The following is a 21,415-nucleotide window of genomic DNA, read 5'->3' as shown; positions in this document are numbered from 1 at the left end:
CACGGCCCTCTCTCTCTCATCTCACTGCTGTTTCTACCCGGCCTGTTCCTGGCCTCCAGACTGAACATCCCACTATCCCCTCAGTGCCCACAGACCCTCCCTATCCTAAACCTGCTCATTTGCAGCTCTCACTCCTGCTCTTTGACCTCATTCTCATCTCAGAAAATGGCATCGTCCCCTCAGCACGTGCGCGTGTACACACACACACACACACACTTCTGCCTCCCAGTATTCTAAGCCAGATACAGAGGTGCATACCTCCCTCTCCAGCCCCTCAATATTAAGTCACCCAGTCCTGTCGATTCTCAGCTAAGTAACTCTCAAATCCATCTGTTTTTTTCAGTCCCCACTGCCTTCTCCCCAGACCCAACCAAACATGCACGTTGGTCAGAGAAGCGGTGGAGCTGGTGGCATAGAACACGGAGTCACACCACTTCACTTTAATCTCTGCTCTACCCCTTCTGGCTCTGTGTTCCTAGCCCAGTTATTAAATGCCCTCTGCCTCAGTTTCCCCACTGTAAAATGGAAATGATCACTGTATCTACCTCATAGAGTTGATGGAGAATCAAGTGAGCCCAATATGTGCCAAATGCTCAGAATGGTTCCTGGTGCAGTAACACGGGCTTTCTGGCTTGTCTGTTCATGCATATGGCTGTGTGTTCAGGTGAATTTGGGGTTCTATGTGCACATGTTCTGTGCATGTTGTATGTGCTGCATACACATGTGAACTGTTGCACACGGGTGCATCTCCACGGGTGCTAGGCACAGTGGGAGCTGCGCACATGTGTTTTGTGTGGGTGTGTACATGTTTAGTACCTGCATGAGGGCTTGGCACCCACATGGCCTGTTGCATACGTATGTGTTTCAGAGGAGCGTGCGAGGAAGTGCGTAGGCAGGCATCTGTGCATCTGTGCTGTGTGTATGTGCTGACCATGTGCAGGCTCCCCCCATCAACCCCCGCAGCAATGCAGGGCCCCCTCCCTGGCCTGCCTGTGTCGTGGGAGCCTCAGGACCCTGAGGGAGGGAAGCTGTTGCTGGCGGATGTGGCCAAGATGGGCTGGATTTATTTAGATTAAGGCGGTGGGAATGGAGTGGAGAATTGTACGTGCTGGGAGGAGGGAAGTCTGGGGCTCTGAGAATGACTCCCCAAGCATGCTTGCTCTCCTGGACTTGGGGCACCCACTCCTCTCCCCTGGACTTGGGGTCCTTACTCTGCTCCTTTGACTTGGGGTCCCCACTCTGCTTCCTTTTGACTTGGAGTTCCCAGTCTGCTCCCCTGGACTTGGGGTCCTTACTCCGCTCCCCTAGACTTGGGGCCCCCCACTCCTCTCCCCTGAACTTGGGGTTCTACTCTGTGCCCCGGACTTGGGGTCCTCACTCTGCTCCCCTAAGGGGTCCCTCTGAGTCATGTGAGGAGCTGGGCATGATCTCCACTTTGGGCCTCTGAGCCTACAACCTGGCCAGAATAGGAGGAATCAGGAGGGGTTCCTGGCACATAGCACTCTCTTCATGGGCAAAAGGGGGACACCTAGGGGTGCCCTCCCTCTCTCTGCTCTAGAGGCCTCCCTGGGCAGGAGAGTACAGCAGATAGGGGGAGTGCCTGCTCTCTGACTGTGACATCCAAGTTGTCCTAGGTGGCCCTTCCCTAGAGTACAGTCCTCCTAAAGAGGGGAAGTTGTCACAGGCAAGCCCACTACCACCAAGTCAGCTTCCTGGGTCTCCCTGGGATTGGCTGGAACCAGAACAGCCTCTGGGAAGTACAAAGAGGCCTAACGCATTGGGTGGACAATGTGGGGTATCAGGGAGTCATCCAGGATGGCCTGGGAAGTCATGTCTGGGTGCTCTAAGCCCTACTCTGCCCTCCCTGGCCCTCCAGCCTCTTGTCCCTACCACTCTTTCCTTGCCACCTCCTGGGGTTCCACATCACCAGCGGAAAGTCCCCTGAAACACTGTTGAAACACTGTTGTCTAACTTTTTTTTTTTTTTTTTTTTTTGAGACAGAGCCTCACTCTGTCACCAGGCTGGAGTATAGTGGCGTGATCTCAGCTCACTGCAACCTCCGCCTCCTGGGTTCAAGCGATTCTCCTGCCTCGGCCTCCTGAGTAGCTGGGACTACAGGCACTTGCCACCATGCCCAGCTAATTTTTGTATTTTTAGTAGAGACGGGGTTTCACCATGTTGGCTAGGTTGGTCTCGATCTCTCAACCTCGTGATCCGCCTGCCTCGGCCTCCCAAAGTGCTGGGATTACAGGCATGAGCCACCGTGCCCAGCCTGTTGTCTAACTCTTAATTGTATAGATGGGGAAACTGAGGCCCAGAGAGGGAAACAACTTGTCAGAGCCCGCACAGCAAGTCTGTGGCTGAATAGTCATGGAAATTCCTTTCGTGGAGCGAGATGGCTGGTGGATTCTTATGTGACTCTAGCCTCAGGAATGTAGCCCCCTCCTGCTTACTAGCCCCCACCTCCTCAAAACACCCCGGTAAGATTCATGGTGACTAGAATTTTCTCTTTGGCCTGTCAGAAAGGCATAGCTTCACCATAGGGACAGCTCTTTGAGATGACACCTGCCAACCTCTCTATGTGGATGGGGACGCAGAGTTCAGAGAGGCTGGAGACTCGCTCAGTCTCACAGTGGGTCCCAGGGTGCTTATGAGGGGAGCTGATTGCTCTATTCATAGTGAAGCCAGTCCGAGATCCCTGGGGTGCCTACACCCTCCCTATGGCATCCACACTGCCTGCCTGTCCTCTCCCCACAGCTTGAATCTGCCTTTTTGCTGTGTGACTGGGGCATGCTTCTGTCCTTCTCTGGGCCTCTGCTGCCCATTCAAAAAGCATACCTCCTAGCTCAGAGTCTCTAAGCCACCCCCAGCCCCAGGCCTAGCAGAAGAGAGCCTGAAGGGGAGAGGATGGAGTGCCACATGGGAGGAGGGTCGGGGGCTGCATGCCATGAGGGCCCAGCCCACATAGCCAGCCCAGCCTTCCAGAGCCAGGCCAGCCCCACTGCAGTGACCTCCCTTCTCCTGGCCAGCCGGCCAAATTCCTCCTTTAGAATAATAAACAGTGTGGCCAGCCAGGGAGACTGGGAGAGGAGGGGCAGGGAAGCTGAAGTGACCCCCTCCCCCAGCCTCTGCTAATGATTTTCCTTGGCTGAGATCTCTAGCAGGAAGGGGGCAGCCAGAGGGGCACCGACGGAGGGGCAGATGGGCCTCTGTGGGGGCTGCTGGCTCCGCCTTGGCGCTGCTCCCTCCTGACCAAGAAGGCCTGGCATCCAGCTGGAGGGGCTGGGGCAGAGGAATGGTGGGGAGCAGAGGCTGGAGGGGGCATCAGAAGGGCTGGGCTTTGAGTCAGGAACAGTTCAGAGAGGGGAGAGGAAGAAACGAGGAGACCTTCAGGCAGGCAGTCTGAAAGGGAGGAGGGAGGAGAAGAGCTGATTTGCTCAGACTGTTTCTTGGGGTGTTGGGCAGAGCTAAGATTGGGGGTCCATAGGCGGGAGGAACCTTGCCTCTGTCCCACCCCTGACATGTGAATGCAGCCCTGGTAGGTGAGGTACTCACCATCATCCACTTCCAGAGCTGGGGACTTAGGCCACAGGGAGAGCAATGGCACAAGAGGTGGCATGCTGGGGCCTGAACCCGGTCTGCAGCCCTAAACTGAAAACTAAAAGGGGTGAGATGGGGAGGTAGGGGCAAGCTGGGCATGGCCTTCAGAGGCAGGCCAGGCTGGGCAGCCCCACAGCCAGAGGAGGCTCCTTGTTGCCTCATCATGCTGTCACCTCCCAAAGCTCATGCTCTGCGACCCCTGTCCTCTGGCGTCCTTCCTGCCAATGCTGCAGGCAGACTCTTGGCATACCTGGCTCCTGGTGGCCTCTTGGGACCTGAGGTGTGTCTTCCAAGATAGAGGAGAGCAAGGGCCACCCCATTCAGTCTGTCTCTGTCTTTGTCCTTGCTTCTGTCTCTGTCTTTGTCCTTGCTTCTGTCTCTGTCTTTGTCCTTGCTTCTGTCTCTTAGTGCCTCTGGTGCTGTCTCTCTGGGCACCTCCCCTCTGTCTCTGTGTCTTTGTCTCTTTCTACTTCTGTCATTCCAGGTCTCTTTCTCTCTGTCTCCCTCTCAGAAAGGCTCTGCTGTGGAATCTTGGGTAAACTTCTCACCTTCTCAGAGCCTCAGTTTCCCCATCTGCACCCTGGGGGTGGGGGTGGGGAGCCTGGCTTCACTGGTCTCCAAGGACCTGTGAGGCCTGGCTGCTCGATGGGGCCTCTCCTGGGCCCAGCCCCTAGCCGCTGTCCCCTGGGCCTCCCTGTATGCTCTGGGCTGAGTAAAGGTGTCCAGGCCCACCTCCCACATTCCACAGCCCCGGCTCCCCCGCTTCCCTTCCCACAGCCCACAGCCTCCTCCATTTCCTGTTGTGCTTGTGGAGCTGCGGGAGTTCTCTGGGTTCTGGCCTCCCCCCTCCTCCTCCCATGCCTTTCATCACACTTTCCCAAATATTTGTCCTGGCAGATAAGAGCCTGGTATTGGAACTGTCACCCGGAGGACAGGCTGTCAGAGCTGGTAGGCTACTGGACACCATCCAGCCCAACTTCCCCTCCCTCACTGTACAGACGGGGAAACTAAGGCCCGGAGAGAGTCTGGGGATGCAGCCGAGGCCACGTGAGAGTCACAAGCAGAGCCAAAGCAAAGGCCAGGACCCCAAGGCTAAGTCCGGGATGGAGAGGAGACAGCCTGTGGTCATGAGTGCCCTTTCAGGCTTGGGACGTGGTGGCTTTTGACTTCAGCCCCTCGGACATGAAGGCTGGGTGGCCCAAGCTGGGGCTCATTCTTCAGGAGCCAGGTGGTGAGATAGCTCCTGTCGCTGCCTCCACCTGCCCTGGGCCCTGACTCCTGTTTAACTCTGCAGGACACCATGCGGCTTCCGGGTGCGATGCCAGCTCTGGCCCTCAAAGGTGGGTAGATGGGAGATAAGGTAGGGGACCCGGGGGGCTGCGGAGTGGAACCCTGGAGCTGGCAGGGGTGATGTGTGCTGGTGGCAGGGCGTGAAGCACCAGGCACACTGCCCTGCTCTTCAGCTTTAGTTTTCAGGATTTCCAGTGGGCTCTGTGGAGGCCTCCAGCTGCCAGCCCTTCAGCTCAGAAAGCGTCAGTGGGCCCCTGCTTGTCCAGAACCATCAGCTCAAATCCTTTGATTGGCCCTCCAGACCCCATCCCACCTTCTGGCACACACCCGTGGCCTCCTATCCTCGGTCTGGTGGATCTGTGGCACTCGGCTTGGACCCCTCATTGGCTGGGAGCTTCCAAGTCCCTGCTGGGCTTCTCAGCACACCCCACCCCTCACTCCTGCCCGTTAACATGTCTTCAGCTCTGCAGAGGCTGAGCGACTGACCCAGCAATTAATGACCAGCCAGCAGCCTGCCCGGCAGCTGGCCATAAGATGGACTGGCTGCCTGACCGCCCACCTCCCCTCCTGATCTGTATCACCAGGGGGCATGGAGGGCGTGGCCTGAAAAATCCTTCTCCAGGGGATGTCGTGGAGGGGGACCAATCACTTGACACACACACACCCCCAACCCCAGTTCCCTCCAGCCCAAAAGGGCCTCAGCATCTTTTCTGGCCCCACTCTGAGCTACCTGAGCCCCTCCCTCCCATCTCTCTCCCACCCAGAGCCACCTCTGGGCCTTGGGCAGAGCCTGGGCAGTCGGGGGAGGGGGCAGAGAGCTGTAGGGAAGAGGCTCAGAAAGTGACCTGGGAAGCAATGCAGGAACTGGAGGCCAGGGAATTGCTTCCCGAGGATTTCCTGGCCCCTTCTGGTGCCTACTGCCTACACACGGCACTGCTGAAGGACTCAGAGGCTGGGGTCTAAAGGGACTGACATAGGCAGTCCAGAGGAATCCCTGGGGCCTTGGAGCTGGGTGAGCGGTCCTCAGAGCCATGGCTGGAGAGCCCCAGTCTGTCGGATAAAGGAGCTGTGCTCCTCAAGGACCTGAGGGCTGTGCATACGTGGCCTCCTCGCAGGCTCAGCCTTGGGAGAGGTGCTGAAGCTCCTGTTTCCTGATGTCTGATACCTCCTCTCCCAAAGGCGAGCTGCTGTTGCTGCCCCTCCTGTTACTGCTGGAACCACAGATCTCTCAGGGCCTGGTCGTCACACCCCCGGGGCCAGAGCTTGTCCTCAATGTCTCCAGCACCTTCGTTCTGACCTGCTCGGGTTCAGCTCCGGTGGTGTGGGAACGGATGTCCCAGGAGCCCCCACAGGAAATGGCCAAGGCCCAGGACGGCACCTTCTCCAGCGTGCTCACACTGACCAACCTCACTGGGCTAGACACGGGAGAATACTTTTGCACCCACAATGACTCCCGTGGACTGGAGACCGATGAGCGGAAACGGCTCTACATCTTTGTGCCAGGTAAGGGCTCCCAGCCTGTGTGCCCACTCCTTACCCCTCTTGTCAACTGGAGGCATCAGGGGAAGTCCAGAGAGTGCTTTAGTTTATTGCGAAATGCAGCCGTCCTAGAAAAGCAGACAATCATGGAACCAGCCTGGCTCAGTCGGGGAGTGTGTTCGCCCCCACTCCTTGGTCTGGATGATCTGCCTGCTCCCTGCCAGTCACCCTATTCCTGCCTCCCAAGAACTCTATATTCTCAGCTGCTTCCAATCTGCTCCCTCTTGACCCCACATCCCTTCTTCCCCATTCTCCAAGCTCCAGATATCAGCTGCATTTCAACTTGTGACTTGCCTTCTTTCTTACCCTGGCACTGTCAATATCAAACATTAGAGCTGGAAGGGACCAGCTCTAACATTTGATTTATGCTCTTCTGGGAGCATCCCTATTCTGTAACGGGGAGACAGAGGGCCAGAGATGGCAAATGACTTGCCACACAGCAATTCAGGGGTTGGCCAGAAACCCAGTTCCCCTGATTCATTCACGGCTCCACTCCTGGCAGATCCCACCGTGGGCTTCCTCCCTAATGATGCCGAGGAACTATTCATCTTTCTCACGGAAATAACTGAGATCACCATTCCATGCCGAGTAACAGACCCACAGCTGGTGGTAACACTGCACGAGAAGAAAGGGGACGTTGCACTGCCTGTCCCCTATGATCACCAACGTGGCTTTTCTGGTATCTTTGAGGACAGAAGCTACATCTGCAAAACCACCATTGGGGACAGGGAGGTGGATTCCGATGCCTACTATGTCTACAGACTCCAGGGTGAGCCCCCTTTCTGGCCTGATGCTCAGCAGAGGCAAGTATAACCCTCCACAGAGGAATAGCCCTTTACAGTTTACAAAGTGTGGGACTCCACTTCCCAGTGGATTCTCACCACAGCCTTCGAAGGAAGATAGTGTTTTCCCCATGTTACAGAAGAGGGAAACTCAGGCGCAGAGAGAGGATGGAGCTTGTCCCCTGTCGCAGAATTCGATAGTGGCAGAGCTGGCCTGTGTAACATGGTCAGTGAGGGCACAAGCTTCAGAGCCAGCTGGGTCGAAATCCCAGCTTTGCTATTTCCTGTCTGAGTGACTTTACACAAAGCACATAATCTCTCTGAGCCTGCTTCCCCTCTTGTAACGTGGGGATAACAATGGCTGCCTACCTCATAGGATCAATTGTGAAGATTAAATAAAAGATGGAGAGTACCTGGCACATGTTATGTGCTCAATACATTTCTCCTGTACATAGATCTCCAGAGGGTACTTTGATTTCCAGACTGTTATCCCTTCTAGAACGTCAGCTCCATAAGAACAGAGATTTTGTCCACTTTGTTCACTACTGTTGCTCCAGTGTCCAGAATAGTACTTGGCATGTAGTAGGTATTCAGTAAATATTTGTTGAATGAATGAATCTTCTACATCAGTCATCCTTTCCCTCTCTAGCCCCCTACCCTATCCCCAAGCTGAAGTGCTAGTGGCTGGTGGTGACTTCCCCAGACCTAAGCCAATCTCTCTCTACCAGTGTCATCCATCAACGTCTCTGTGAACGCAGTGCAGACTGTGGTCCGCCAGGGTGAGAACATCACCCTCATGTGCATTGTGATCGGGAATGAGGTGGTCAACTTCGAGTGGACATACCCCCGCAAAGAAGTAATGTGGGGCCAGGCAGGGGTCGGAGGAGGGGCCAGGAACGGGTGGATATCTGGCTTGCAGGCTGATTTCTCCCCGGCCCCTCCTGATTTGGGGGGCCTGCCCAACCTGTTGCTGCAGAGTGGGCGGCTGGTGGAGCCGGTGACTGACTTCCTCTTGGATATGCCTTACCACATCCGCTCCATCCTGCACATCCCCAGTGCTGAGTTAGAAGACTCGGGGACCTACACCTGCAACGTGACGGAGAGTGTGAATGACCATCAGGATGAAAAGGCCATCAACATCACCGTGGTTGGTGTGTGCCTTGGGCTCAGCCCAATCCCCATTTCCTTCAACGCTCCCCACCCTCACCCACTCTGCTGGGTGCAGAGTGATGGTGAGAGTTGCATTTTTGATACAGTGATCAGGGCTGAGCTGGACCCAGTGTCTGTCACAGCCCCGGGGTATAGTCAGCCACACTCCAGTGCAGCCCTAGCTAGCCTCTGTGCCAACCAAAACCCCAATTCCAGGATAAACCCAAACCAAAATGTAGTGTCAGCCCCAAATCCAACCCTATCTCAACCTAGACTTTCTGACTAGCCAGAGCCCCAGCCCCAACCTGACTTCCAAGCCCAACTGCCATCCCAGGTCCGGGAAGCCCCATCCCCAAATTCAACCTTATCACTAGTTCAACCTTATCACTAGTCCCAGCATCAGCCACAGTACTGACCCAGAACAGAGAACTGTTAGTACAACTCTGGTCCCAACCTGGGAGCCGGCCACAGCATCCACATTAGCCCCAAATTCGGCCCCTTCTCCAGGCCCCGTCCCCAGCCCAATTTCAACCTCAGCTCCAGAAACTCCATGGCTGGCAGGGTCCCCAGGCCTGAAGCCCCACCCCACAGGCTGGCCTCCTTTGGGATTCAGTTGGTGCCCTGCCCCCAGGGCCCCGCCCCTGACGGTCACCCCTTGCAGAGAGCGGCTACGTGCGGCTCCTGGGAGAGGTGGGCACACTACAGTTTGCTGAGCTGCATCGGAGCCGGACACTGCAGGTAGTGTTCGAGGCCTACCCACCGCCCACTGTCCTGTGGTTCAAAGACAACCGCACCCTGGGCGACTCCAGCGCTGGCGAAATCGCCCTGTCCACGCGCAACGTGTCGGAGACCCGGTGAGCAGCTCGCTCTCCCATCCCATTCTTGAAGTTATTTTTCTTTGCAGCCGCCAGGCAGCCCTCAGCTTTCAGCCACAAACCTAGGCCCAGCTTTCTGAGAGCATATTAGGTGCCAGGTGCTGGGGATGCTGCAGCGACCAGAGCTGACAGTTCATCCCTCCTAGAGTTTCTAGTCTAGTGGAGGAAACAGACGCCGGTCAGATGATCACCCAGATGTTTAGTTGTCCTTGTGATGGGTGGGGCCAGCAGTAGCAGCCAAGAAGTAAACGGGCAGATGACTGGGGAAGAGGGTGCCAGGCAGGCCACTCATGGCCTGTGGTATCCCTGAGGCTGGAGATTTGCTGGCTGACAGAGACTGTGGTAGGTTAGGATGGAGCAGTGTCCACCTTTCTGAAGGGGAGAGAAATAGGACTTTCCTTCAATGCTCCCCACCCCCACCCACAGTTCATCTCAACCCTCCCTCTTGGCCTAGGGGAACTGCCTATGGGTGAGGATTTACGAGACCTCGTTTGAGTCCCGGCTCTGCTACCAATGCCGAGATGACCTTGGCAAGCCCTTCCCCTCCCTGGGCCTTGTTCCTCTTTATACCAGGAGGGTGGGGAGAACTGTAAGAGTCCTTCCGACTCTGACAGCTGCCTTTCCTGCTCCCCAGGTATGTGTCAGAGCTGACACTGGTTCGCGTGAAGGTGGCAGAGGCTGGCCACTACACCATGCGGGCCTTCCATGAGGATGCTGAGGTCCAGCTCTCCTTCCAGCTACAGATCAATGGTGATGAGCACGCCCCTCGCCATGTCCCTGCTCCTTCCCCTCCCTGCCCCCGTTCCCTCTCCCTTCCTGCACTGTCCACCCACCCATAGGAGGAGTGGGAGAGGAAGCCTGGAACTCAGGAGATGGATTCTAGGCCACTGACCCACTGCCGTGTGAACCTGGCCTCTGGGCCTCAGTTTCCCCAGCTGTATAAGGAGGCCATCTGGCTAGATTGGTGTTTCCAAAACTTCAGGCACTTAGGTACCAAGGCCATGATTTTCCCTTCTCACATTCCACTTATACTGTACTATTAACTCGATAGGTATTTATTGAGCAACTACCATATGCCTGTCTGTTCAAGGTTCTTGAACTTCCCTCCCTGCCTTTGTGCAGCTTGCATCCAAGTAGGGGAAGACAAACACTAACAGTAGGGAGGAAAACCCCAGCAAATTACATAGGTTAGAAGGTAACCAACACTGCGGGAGAGGAAAAACAGGGGCCGGGTAGGGAAGGTTGAGAGTGCTGGGCACAGAGTGATGGTGAGAGTTGCATTTTTGATACAGTGATCAGGGCTGAGGAAGTGACATTTGCATGAAGACCTGAAGAAGGTGAGGACATTAGCTCAGTGGATATTTGGGGAAAGGGTACCTCGGGCAGTGCAAAGGCCAGAGCAATCACTGAAAGGCTTGTGTGGTTGGAACAGGGCTGTTGGGGAGAGTGGTGGGAGATGAAGTCAGAACGGGGATAGGGCAGTGGGGGCTGGGAGAAGGGCAAATCGCATAGGTCTTTGTGGGCCTGGTGCAGACTTTGGCTTTTACTATGACCGAAATGAAGAGCCATGGCAGGGTTTTGAGCAGAGAAATGACATGATAATGACTTAATGTTTTGTTAATTGACTTTCTAAAAACAAATTTATTTTGAAAGACAAAATGTAACCTCTCTATTGTAGGTGGAAAATCGGCATCACATGTCATAAATATAAAGCAACCACTAAAATAAACTCAGAGAAGACCAAACAATGCTATTAAATGCTGGCTTCATGAGCTTGGTGGCCCAGGGCTCTGAGCTTGAGGCCTAGCCTCCCTTTGTTAAAAGGGAAGATTAGCAAGTCTCAGAGAGGTGTTAAAGACAGACTAGCACCCTGCTGAGGCGTTCCCTTTGAAGTACCCAGAAGGGAACCCATCGGTTTTCACACTGATTCCTGGTATTTAATGTTCACCTGCAGTCTACAGCCCTCCTCCCCCAAGAGAGACTGTGGGCCAGGTCCTCCCCTGAGGACCTGTCCTGTTAACTGTCCTGACCCTCCCGCCTCCTAACTCAGTGCTCTCTCCATGCAGTCCCTGTCCGAGTGCTGGAGCTAAGTGAGAGCCACCCTGACAGTGGGGAACAGACAGTCCGCTGTCGTGGCCGGGGCATGCCCCAGCCGAACATCATCTGGTCTGCCTGCAGAGACCTCAAAAGGTGAGCAGACCCGGGCCTCAGTCTCCCAGTGTCCCCAGCTGGCTAGAAAAAGCTCGTGAAGGTTATCTAGTCCCGCCCGTTCTTCTTGGCATATTGTTCCAGGCATAGAGTTGCATCGTAGGAGGCCAGGTCACCACCTCCTTGGTCCTACTCTGTATGACCTAAATGGTCCCTTTTCCTTACCTTTACCCCTGGGCAGTTTGGCCTAGCAAAGTGCAGGGTCTGAGCCCCAGAGACCTCACCCGCCCTGTAGATCAGTTCTGCACTCCTGGCCAGGTCGATTCTAATGTAGTGGACAGAGGCAGGATTCAGTGCAGGTTCTGCCTCTACCCGATACGCTGTGTGACCCCGTGGGTCAAATAAGAATGGATTTTGCAATCCGCGTTGTCAGTTCTGGGATGGGAGCACCCCCTGCTGACCAGTAGAGGGAGCACAGGAGGAGCCCGCTCGGAAACAGGCAGTGGGACATAGGAACTGGACACATCCTGCCTCCTTCCACCAGTTTCTCCTCAGTTTCCCTGTCTGCAAGGGGAAGGGGCTGGCAGCCAACCCTACCGGCTCTCCTGGCAGGTGTCCACGCGAGCTGCCGCCCACGCTGCTGGGGAACAGTTCCGAAGAGGAGAGCCAGCTGGAGACTAACGTGACGTACTGGGAGGAGGAGCAGGAGTTTGAGGTGGTGAGCACACTGCGTCTGCAGCACGTGGATCGGCCGCTGTCGGTGCGCTGCACGCTGCGCAACGCTGTGGGCCAGGACACGCAGGAGGTCATCGTGGTGCCACACTGTGAGTCCCCAGCCTCGGTGGCCCCTGACGATCCCAATCCCTACCTTAACCCTGCCTAATTGGTAATGTGCCCATGCACCCACAGCAGGCCAAAGGAGTTAGCATGCCCAGGGGCAAACAGGAGCATTGTGAAACCCTGTTGTGTACATGCATAGGAACACATTCTGGCAAACACAATATGGGTACACACGTGTACAAACACAAGTCTATAAGCCATGGATATGAATATCCTTCAGTGTGGTGTACATATACTATATGTATGTCGTAAGCCATGTACATGAGCATGCCTGTTCCTTGAACATAGGTGCAAATCCTCTGTGTGTAGATATGTAAATCGTCTACTGAAGAATGCCCAATCTCCAGTCACTCCTGTAAAGCTAGAGTGTATGTGTATAAGCATACACCTGTGCACTATGCCTGTCCATGTGTGTAAACCCACCACGTGTTTGTAAGCCATGTACATGAGCATGCCTAATTCCCAGACATCTGTTTCAACCCCACAGTGTATGTCTGTATGCATGTACCGGTGGGTACACAATTCCTGTACATGTGTACAAGCAATGCATGTACAATTCCTTTGCATGCATGCAAACTGGCATAGTGCATGTCTGTAAGCATATAATTGGAGCACACCTTTCTAGAAAAGTGTACAAGCATAATTCTCGTACACATGTGCCTGCTGTACAATGTACATCTGTTAGCAGGTACACATACATGTGTAATTTCTGTGTGTATGAACAATGCCTACCAGTGTCTTGATGCTTTTGTGTATCTACCTGCCCGTCCTTATGCATACATGCACCTGTATGAGTGTGCTTCATTTATTCACCTTTCTTCTTCATTCGATAAATATGAGGACCCAACTTCTCATTGAAGTATAAAGGTCAAAGGGCTCAGCGCTGCCTGGACCTCCTAGTACCCATAGTCCAGAGAGAGAAGGCAGACAAGGAACTAGGCAATTCCCTCCGGGATCACCACATTAGGGGCAAAGCCTGGAGGGAGAAGGGGTCCCATGCCCTGCTATGGGATTCAGGAAAGTATTCTAGAAAAGGAACCTTTAGGTGAAAACCTAAAAAATGACTAGAAGTTAGCCTGGTAAGGAATGGTGTCCCACTCAGAGGGAATGGCCTGTGTAAAAGCCCAGAGGCAAAATGAGTTCCTAGAAATGAAAAGAATTCAACTCAATCTGGCTGGAGGATCGAGTGTGTGGATACTTAGGGGCTGGAAGGGCGGCAGATAAAGGGGAAGGAAGTGCTATGGGATGGAGCTACGGGGGTCGGCAGATCTAGAGCAGGCAGGGCTCCAAAGGCCATGTGAGGCGTCTTGGTCTCTGTGTATGCAGGTCCCTGGGCGTGTTCAGGCACGTGCCTGTCTAGAGCTGCCTCCTGTCCCCTGCCCTGTGGTGGATGGGTGGGCTTCTTTCATCCCCTCATTTCACCCATGCTCCCACACATGCATACACATTCTCTGAGCAAGTGGGTATCTGGGCAGACAGTGTGGACAGCCTGAGTGGAAGACCAGCTCTGAGCCAAGGCAGATGTGACACTTCTGTGTGACTAAAGCCTGAGCGGGAAGCTGAGCACCAGCACACAGGGCCTAGGATGGCTGCAAGAGGGCTCCTTCATGCCTCCAGCGATGGCTGCCTAGAAGATGCAGGCTTCCTTCCCAGGACCGAGATGTGTGATGAGCAGGAGGAGGGAGGAGAAGAGGGATGTTGGTCTGGGACCCTGAGGAGGAAGGCATGGCGAGGATAGGTAAGGGTAAGGGAGAATGGATAAGGGGTGAGACACGAAGTTGGAGAGGGAAGCAGAGGTAGAGTCATGAAGCCTCTGCCTTATGTGCCATTTTAGGAGTTTAGCCTTTTTCCTTTACTGATAACATGGGGAAGCATCCAAAGTTTTTTTTTTGTTTTTTTGTTTGTTTGTTTGTTTTTAAGATGGAGTCTGGCTCTGTTGCCCAGGCTGGAGTACAGTGGTGTGATCTCGGCTCACTGCAAGCTCTGCCTCCCGGGTTCAAACAATTCTCCTGCCTCAGCCTCCCGAATAGCTGGGATGACAGCAGTCCACCAGCACACCCAGCTATTTTTTGTATTTTTAGTAGAAATGGGATTTCACCATATTGGCCAGGCTGGTCTTGAACTCCTGACCTCGTGATCCGCCCACCTTGGCCTCCCAAAGTGCTGGGATTACAGGCATGAGCCACTGCGCCCAGCCTGCATCCAAAGATTTTAAGCATAACAATGGCATTCACTTAGTAATTCAACAAATAGTACCAGGTACCTACCATGTGCCAGGTGTGGTTTTAGGGACTGAGGTTATAGCAATGGATGGGGAGGAGGAGGTGGGACAGGACTCCCTGGGGAGCAAAGAAGCATAGATTGGGGACAGAAGAGGAGGGAATGAGTTCCATAGGACCTCATGGGTGGCCAGTGGGGCAGGGCAGGGGAGAGGCAGGTCTGGCGGGGCTGGATGAGGAGAGTGGGAAGCTGTACAGCGAAGAGGCTGAGGCCTTGAGGGTGGAGGAGACTCGAGGCTTGTAAGGGCCAGTGTGAGCCCCACTTTGTTAACTACCGTCACCACTCCAACCCCAACTGGGCCCTTTGGGTGAAGTGGGGAGAAGTGGCCTCCGTGCTGAGGTCTGGATTCATCAGGCTGGGGGTCTCAGCCATTGCTCCCTCAGTGGCCACTCACTCAGTCCACTGGCCACTCGGTCAGGCATGGAGCTTGGAGTCTGACCGAGCTGTGGCAGCCCCAGCAAGGGTGTGGACTCAGAGGAGAGGTAAGCCACAACCCAGCCCTCAGGGGCTCCAGGGCTAATGGGAGGTCCAGGCAATGGACAGGAACTCAGAACAGGATTTGCACCCCGTCCAGAGCTCTGGCAGCAAGGCCAGACTGACTGGCAGGGCTGAAGGGACGTGGAGGCCAGCAGTGATCTGAGTGGGGGTAGTTACTGAGGGGATGGAGTATTTACAGGACAGTCTGAACATGTGGCCTAGAGCGAGATGCTGAGGGTCTGACACTGCAGGCTGATGGGGAGGTGGGCGCTTCTATTCTGGACAGGATGTGTACGGAGGGATCTATGATGCCAGAGATGGGGTGAGGGGAGGGCAGCTGCCCAGTTTGCTCATGGCCTGCTCTCATCTCTGCCTCCAGCCTTGCCCTTTAAGGTGGTGGTGATCTCAGCCATCCTGGCCCTGGTGGTGCTCACCATCATCTCCCTTATCATCCTCATCATGCTTTGGCAGAAGGTAAGCCCCTCCCTGGCCCAGTGGGTGAAGACTGGCACATCATTATTTTGCATAAATTCCACCCCTCTGCCCTCCTTGAATGCTGCGTGATCTGGCCACATGCAGGGCTCAGCATGGAACTCAGGTGGGGACTTGTGACACTGGCTGTCTCAGCTTCCTCCACCCCCAGCAGTCTGGGCCAACCTGAGCCTGGCCCGAGCTATCCAGGATTCCCTTCCCCTACTGTGTCATTAAGTCCCCGGGTCCTGCTGAGACACCATTCCTCTCATCCTAGCCATGGAGCATGGGACCTTTGAGGTGGACTGCATGGGCTCCAGGATTCTTCCAGGTCTCACCCATGGAGAACCTGTGATTCTACTGAAATGCATTCTGATCCTATTAGTCTGTAATTTCAGTGTTCTGCTTTGAGATTTTACCATTCTGTGATTCCAACATTTTAAGCTTCCTGAATCAGGATTGCAGCACCTCATGATCCCATCTTTCTAAAATTCCAGTCCTGTGGTTCCAACACCTTAAGATGTCAACATTCTAAGCTTACATCTTTCTGACTTGCCCAGCATGGGGAGGGCCATCCACATCCAGCTGAGTACCCTACCTGGTGTCACTTTCTGGGGTCACCTGCTCTACTACTTCCATCTGAGGAGCAGCGAAGGCTGGGAGAGAAGCTAGAGAGGAGGTTCTCATGAGCCAGGCCCTCAGCTGCCAGTTGCTCCTCAGTCTGCCAAGTCCTGAAGCCTCCTCTGGGGCCCCTTGGTCCCTGTTCCCTCCAAGCCCATGAAGACCTTGGCTCAGTTGAGCACTTGCTGTGTGACTTCAAATATGCCCCTGCCCCTCTCTGGGCCTCAGGGTCTCCTGCCCCATGTGTCCTAGACGAACGAACCTAATGGGCCTCAGGGCCTGAGACTCCCTCTGATAACTAATTCCTGGGGTTGGTCCTCCAGAAGCCACGTTACGAGATCCGATGGAAGGTGATTGAGTCTGTGAGCTCTGACGGCCATGAGTACATCTACGTGGACCCCATGCAGCTGCCCTATGACTCCACGTGGGAGCTGCCGCGGGACCAGCTTGTGCTGGGTCAGTCCTGAGAGGCCTCATGTGGCAGTGTGGGGACTCAAGTTGGGTGGGAAGACTCTCTGAGGTCTGGTCCCAGCCTTGCCATGACTAGCTATGAGACCTAGGGCTGGTGTCCTGCCTTCTCTGGCCCTCCATCTCCTACTATGTACAATGAGAGCAAGACCATCCCCCAGGAACTGCCTAGCATTGAGGTTCTATGATCCTGTGACCCTGTGAGACGGGATCCCTATGTGGCAAAAGTGGAAGGATTGAGGACAGGCTGAGTAGCAGGCCTGGTCTGGCTGGGGAAGCTGAGGAGGTACAGAGAAGCGTGCTCCCTTGGGAGGGAAGAAACTTTCCAGAGATTAAAGATTGGGCAGAAAGCAGGCAGGACTTAGATGAGATACCAGGAAAGACAGGGAGGCATTGTGGTTGCAGGAGTGTGTTTAGGGAATACCCTGAGTCCAAGGTGGTTTAAGTAAGGTCTAGGTTGACCTAAGAGAGTGGCTCTTTCCCCTCACTGGGCAGGAAGGGTGATAGCGGCCGGGGGTAGGGGAGTGGGGGGAGGGGGGCAGCTGGGGGAGCGGTGCAGCTTCCTGGTAGGCCAGGAGCTAATGGATCATCTCTGCACCAGGACGCACCCTCGGCTCTGGGGCCTTTGGGCAGGTGGTGGAGGCCACGGCTCATGGCCTGAGCCATTCTCAGGCCACGATGAAAGTGGCCGTCAAGATGCTTAAATGTGAGTAGTCCTTGGAGCCCTCCACATCTGGGCCCTCACCTCTCCCTGCCCCTCCCCACACACTTAGCGTCTCCCAGGGTGGCCTGATGCTGATTTGCAGGCACTAGAGGGGCCATCACACTGCAGCAGGCGCTGCTCCCGAGTCTGGGTCTGGTTTGGGAAAGAGCGTTCCTCACCCTGGCCTCCTCGGCCTGCTTCCCCCTACCCTGGCCTCTTCCCCTCCTCAGAGTGTGGGTGCTCACCCCCGCCAGGCTGCCTGGGTCTTGCAGCACAGGGCGGGGCAGAAGAGTCAGAATAGGCTCCTGTGGTGGGGCCTCCATGGAGCCTCCATGACTGGGCCTGGCCTGGGGCCCCCAATTTCCTCAGCCACAGCCCGCAGCAGTGAGAAGCAAGCCCTTATGTCGGAGCTGAAGATCATGAGTCACCTTGGGCCCCACCTGAACGTGGTCAACCTGTTGGGGGCCTGCACCAAAGGAGGTACCGAACCCACTACCCCAGAGGACTCAGGGAAAGTGCCCACCACCAAGGCCAGGCCCCGCCTACCCCCTCCTCAGGCCTCGCACAACAGCACACTCCTGCTGGTGGGTCCGTGCCCACCCGCTCCAGCGCCCTCACTGCACGGTCCCAGAGGGCGGTGGGGTTTAGAAACTCACAAAATCACAACACCTTCAAGGCTGAAGGATTAGTCAGGTCACCAGTCCCAGCAGCTTCCAGACCATGGTGTTGGCTGACACTTTTTTATTTTCCCAATACATTTTGAAAACCAATAAATAACAGCTCACATGACATTAAGATGAGTTATATGCCCACCATTGGAGACCACCAGCTTGCTACTTGGGAGCTACCTTCATTTGATCATAGAAGAAAGTCTCTGTGGCCAACTGGGTCTATTTGAAGCTCTGATTGCCAGTTAGGCTGAAAAAAAATGTTATCACCATTTGCAGCTGCTTATTGTGAGATTTGGGATTTTCCTCAGCATTATGCAACCAAAATAAAATACAGAAGTATGTTGGGTACATAGACTTATTCACGTTTGCAATGATCGCTCATTTCAACATTTTCGTTTGCGTAGATATCTTCAAGTTCTCACTGATTGACTTTAAGTAAATGCATTGTAGTTGAATTTAACTACTAAAGTGATCGTTGTAAACAGTGGCCTTTATCTGCTTTCTATACTGGGCTCCAAAGTAAGCTTTAGTTTGAAGACATATCAATAAGAGCCAACACTGCGGGCTCGCCACGTACCCAGCCAATAAAGACATCATCTCATTAATCCTCATGACAGTGCTTTGTGGTGGGTTTAATTAGCCCCACTTAACAGCTGGGGAAGGTAAGGCTCAGGGAGACTAAGTACCTTGCTCTCCACCACAGAGGCAGGAAAAGAATCCAGATTTGCAAGGCACTAAAGCCTCCCAGCCGTCATGCCAAAGTGTCTCTCCCACATCCAGCCCCTGATTAGCCTCGTGGCCTCGAGGGGACGCCTGAGGCCTCCGTAGGGACTGTCCCTGAGCCTGTCCCTCCGCAGGACCCATCTATATCATCACTGAGTACTGCCGCTACGGAGACCTGGTGGACTACCTGCACCGCAACAAACATACCTTCCTGCAGCACCACTCCGACAAGCGCCGCCCGCCCAGCGCGGAGCTCTACAGCAATGCACTGCCCGTTGGGCTCCCCCTGCCCAGGTACCAGGAGGGAGGCCAGGGACTGAATCTTTGGGATACCTGAGGAGCACCGCTCCTTCCCCTCCTTTTGTCCAGGAGGAGAAGCTGAGGCTGTGACAGGGCAGGGGACAGAATCACTCCTGGAGCTAGGGCTGTTCCACAAGATGGTCCACCCCAGATGAGGGAATAACAGTAATGCCAGGCCCTGTGCTGCTAAGCCCTCTACAGATGTGATATGTCATCCCTGTGTCGTGGGTGTTTGCCCTTCAGTCCAGGGCAGGCAGTGATGGAGGAAGGGGCAGAGGCTGTGGTGAGATGACAGCCAAGCCTCCCAATTTGCACAGTGGTGCTCCAGGCTGTGTTCCTCTCTGCAGCCTCTACACATCAGCCTCCACACTGCCTCTCAGGGAGCTCAACTCCTGTCTTTGTCTTTTCCAAAAAGAACATTTCTTAGTTCTGTTGCTGATTACAAAAACAAAGACAAGAGTAGCTTCAGAAAAGCATAAAAGACCTTAAAACCCACTCCTGCCCCCTCCAATGTTTTGATCAATTTCCTTCCCATCTTTTTCCTGCCTATAGAGACAGAAGTGTGTAGAGCCCCACAGCTCTTTGGGGAGCTGATGCTACAGGCATAGGTATCGGGGTGAATCCTGGCTGCCTATGCTGGGTTGCAGTCAGGCACTCCCATGGCCAGGTGGCGCTGGGGAGGCCACAGGAAGGCGCCTCTGAACACACCCATCTTGTGACCTTTGCCCTGGGGTGCTGTAATCGCCTCTGGGTGTGAGCTCTCTGGGTTCTAATTGTCATTTTGGTAGCCTCAGTGCCCAGCTTGGCCCAGCAGGTTGGTTGAAAAGGCTCGATCCACAGGCTTTCCTACTGGGATAGACTGAAGAAAGATGAATGAGTGTGTGAGTGAGAGAAGAAATTCATGAGTGGCAAGGGGCAGGAGGGGAGGGGAAGGCAAAGCGTGCAGGATCTCCTGTGATGCTCCTTTACCCCCAGCCATGTGTCCTTGACCGGCGAGAGCGACGGTGGCTACATGGACATGAGCAAGGACGAGTCGGTGGACTATGTGCCCATGCTGGACATGAAAGGAGACGTCAAATATGCAGACATCGAGTCCTCCAACTACATGGCCCCTTACGATAACTACGTTCCCTCTGGTGGGTGGACATAGTGACATAGTACCCCACACCCAAACAGGCTGATGCTCTTCACATGCCCAGGCTTGCCAAAAACCCTGAGAAGAAGGGAGCCTCGTGCCCATTTCATAGATGTAGAAATTGAGGCTAGCCACCTGGCCAAAACTGATCTGTAGTGGACCCCTAAACAGAAGCCCTGTTTATGGATCCGGAAACATGCATAGAACCCTCAGGGAGGGAGAGAGCAGGGATGTGGGAGGACCTGGCCTTTTGTCGTGATAGGGAAAGTGATCTACTCAGCTTCAGCCCCAGGCTGGTCTAGTGTCCCTGAGAGGCAGGCAGGCCAGGCTGGGCAAAAGTGGCCCAAGGGCTAATGCCAAAAGGCCAACGAGGGCACTGATAAAGCAGGAGAACTTTGAGTTTGATATTAAGAAATCATTCTCCTTTTAGGGGAGACCTAGACGATAAGTAGCCACCTGTCTTGGACATTCAGTCTCCCAGGAGGCAAAGGGCAGGGGTCCTGTGGGCCAGAAGGAGATATAAGATAGCAGGTGACCCTCTGCTTCTCCTCTAGCCCCTGAGAGGACCTGCCGGGCAACTTTGATCAACGAGTCTCCAGTGCTAAGCTACATGGACCTCGTGGGCTTCAGCTACCAGGTGGCCAATGGCATGGAGTTTCTGGCCTCCAAGAACGTACGTGTGGTTTTGGTGGGGCAGAGTGGGGGCTGTGGGGAGGTGGGTCACCCAGCCAGCCAGCATCCTCCAAGAGCACACCAGGGTGGCCTCTCGCACATGGGCAGTGTTGTATTTTCCCAAAGCCCTTGACATGAAGGGTCTTTCCCCACAATTGTCCCCAAGGCCTCAGCTCCCCTCTCCCCAAACCCAGTGCGTCCACAGAGACCTGGCGGCTAGGAACGTGCTCATCTGTGAAGGCAAGCTGGTCAAGATCTGTGACTTTGGCCTGGCTCGAGACATCATGCGGGACTCGAATTACATCTCCAAAGGCAGTGTGAGTACCTTCCCTGGCCCCTGCAGGGCAGTTACAGTGCCTGTGACTGCAGGAACCGATTCCCTCCTGACCAGTGTGGCTGCAGCTCATAGGAAATCTGTGTGGGGCTCCTTGTGGCCTGCCCTGACAGCGGTGATGGGCTGTGCCTGCCCAGCTATGTGTGCAGGGACAGGAAGGGGAGCCGCCCAGGAGTGCATGGAGCAAGTATAGCGGCGGGGAGGGCTGGCTATAATGGGTCCAGGGTGGGGGAAGGGGGAACAGGCCGAATGTGTTGTTCCAGTGGTGGTGGGCAGAGGAAGAAGCCCAGGTGACAGGGCAAGAAAGATGAGCAGGTCACATGCAGTAGCAGGGATT

At 54.8% G+C, this 21,415-nt stretch overlaps 1 protein-coding gene across 5 annotated transcripts in view; it reads left to right on the top strand.

Moving 5' to 3' along the window:
- The window catches only part of PDGFRB (platelet derived growth factor receptor beta), a 42,003-nt gene that overhangs the window by 13,888 nt on the left and 6,700 nt on the right, over positions 1–21,415 (top strand). For 2 of the 5 annotated variants that reach the window (XM_016954028.3, XM_054684697.2), the window contains 17 exons: positions 4,895–4,940; positions 6,070–6,393; positions 6,932–7,198; positions 7,940–8,067; positions 8,188–8,362; positions 9,022–9,214; positions 9,870–9,985; positions 11,302–11,425; positions 11,996–12,207; positions 15,360–15,454; positions 16,396–16,528; positions 17,142–17,246; positions 17,613–17,723; positions 18,772–18,931; positions 19,913–20,073; positions 20,627–20,745; positions 20,939–21,061. In XM_016954028.3, the coding sequence (XP_016809517.2) occupies positions 4,901–4,940; positions 6,070–6,393; positions 6,932–7,198; positions 7,940–8,067; positions 8,188–8,362; positions 9,022–9,214; positions 9,870–9,985; positions 11,302–11,425; positions 11,996–12,207; positions 15,360–15,454; positions 16,396–16,528; positions 17,142–17,246; positions 17,613–17,723; positions 18,772–18,931; positions 19,913–20,073; positions 20,627–20,745; positions 20,939–21,061 (2,586 nt within the window). In that variant the 5' untranslated portion in view covers positions 4,895–4,900. Of the gene's footprint in view, positions 1–4,497; positions 4,549–4,894; positions 4,941–6,069; positions 6,394–6,931; positions 7,233–7,939; positions 8,068–8,187; positions 8,363–9,021; positions 9,215–9,869; positions 9,986–11,301; positions 11,426–11,995; positions 12,208–15,359; positions 15,455–16,395; positions 16,529–17,141; positions 17,247–17,612; positions 17,724–18,771; positions 18,932–19,912; positions 20,074–20,626; positions 20,746–20,938; positions 21,062–21,415 lie in introns of those variants that run through there. The other 3 variants (XM_016954030.3, XM_016954031.3, XM_024356776.3) reach the window with 3 other exon arrangements.

Source organism: Pan troglodytes, chromosome 4 (genome assembly GCF_028858775.2).
Source record: "Pan troglodytes isolate AG18354 chromosome 4, NHGRI_mPanTro3-v2.0_pri, whole genome shotgun sequence".
In the NCBI taxonomy this organism is placed as follows: domain Eukaryota; kingdom Metazoa; phylum Chordata; class Mammalia; order Primates; family Hominidae; genus Pan; species Pan troglodytes.
This window is presented reverse-complemented; position numbering and strand designations above follow the sequence as displayed.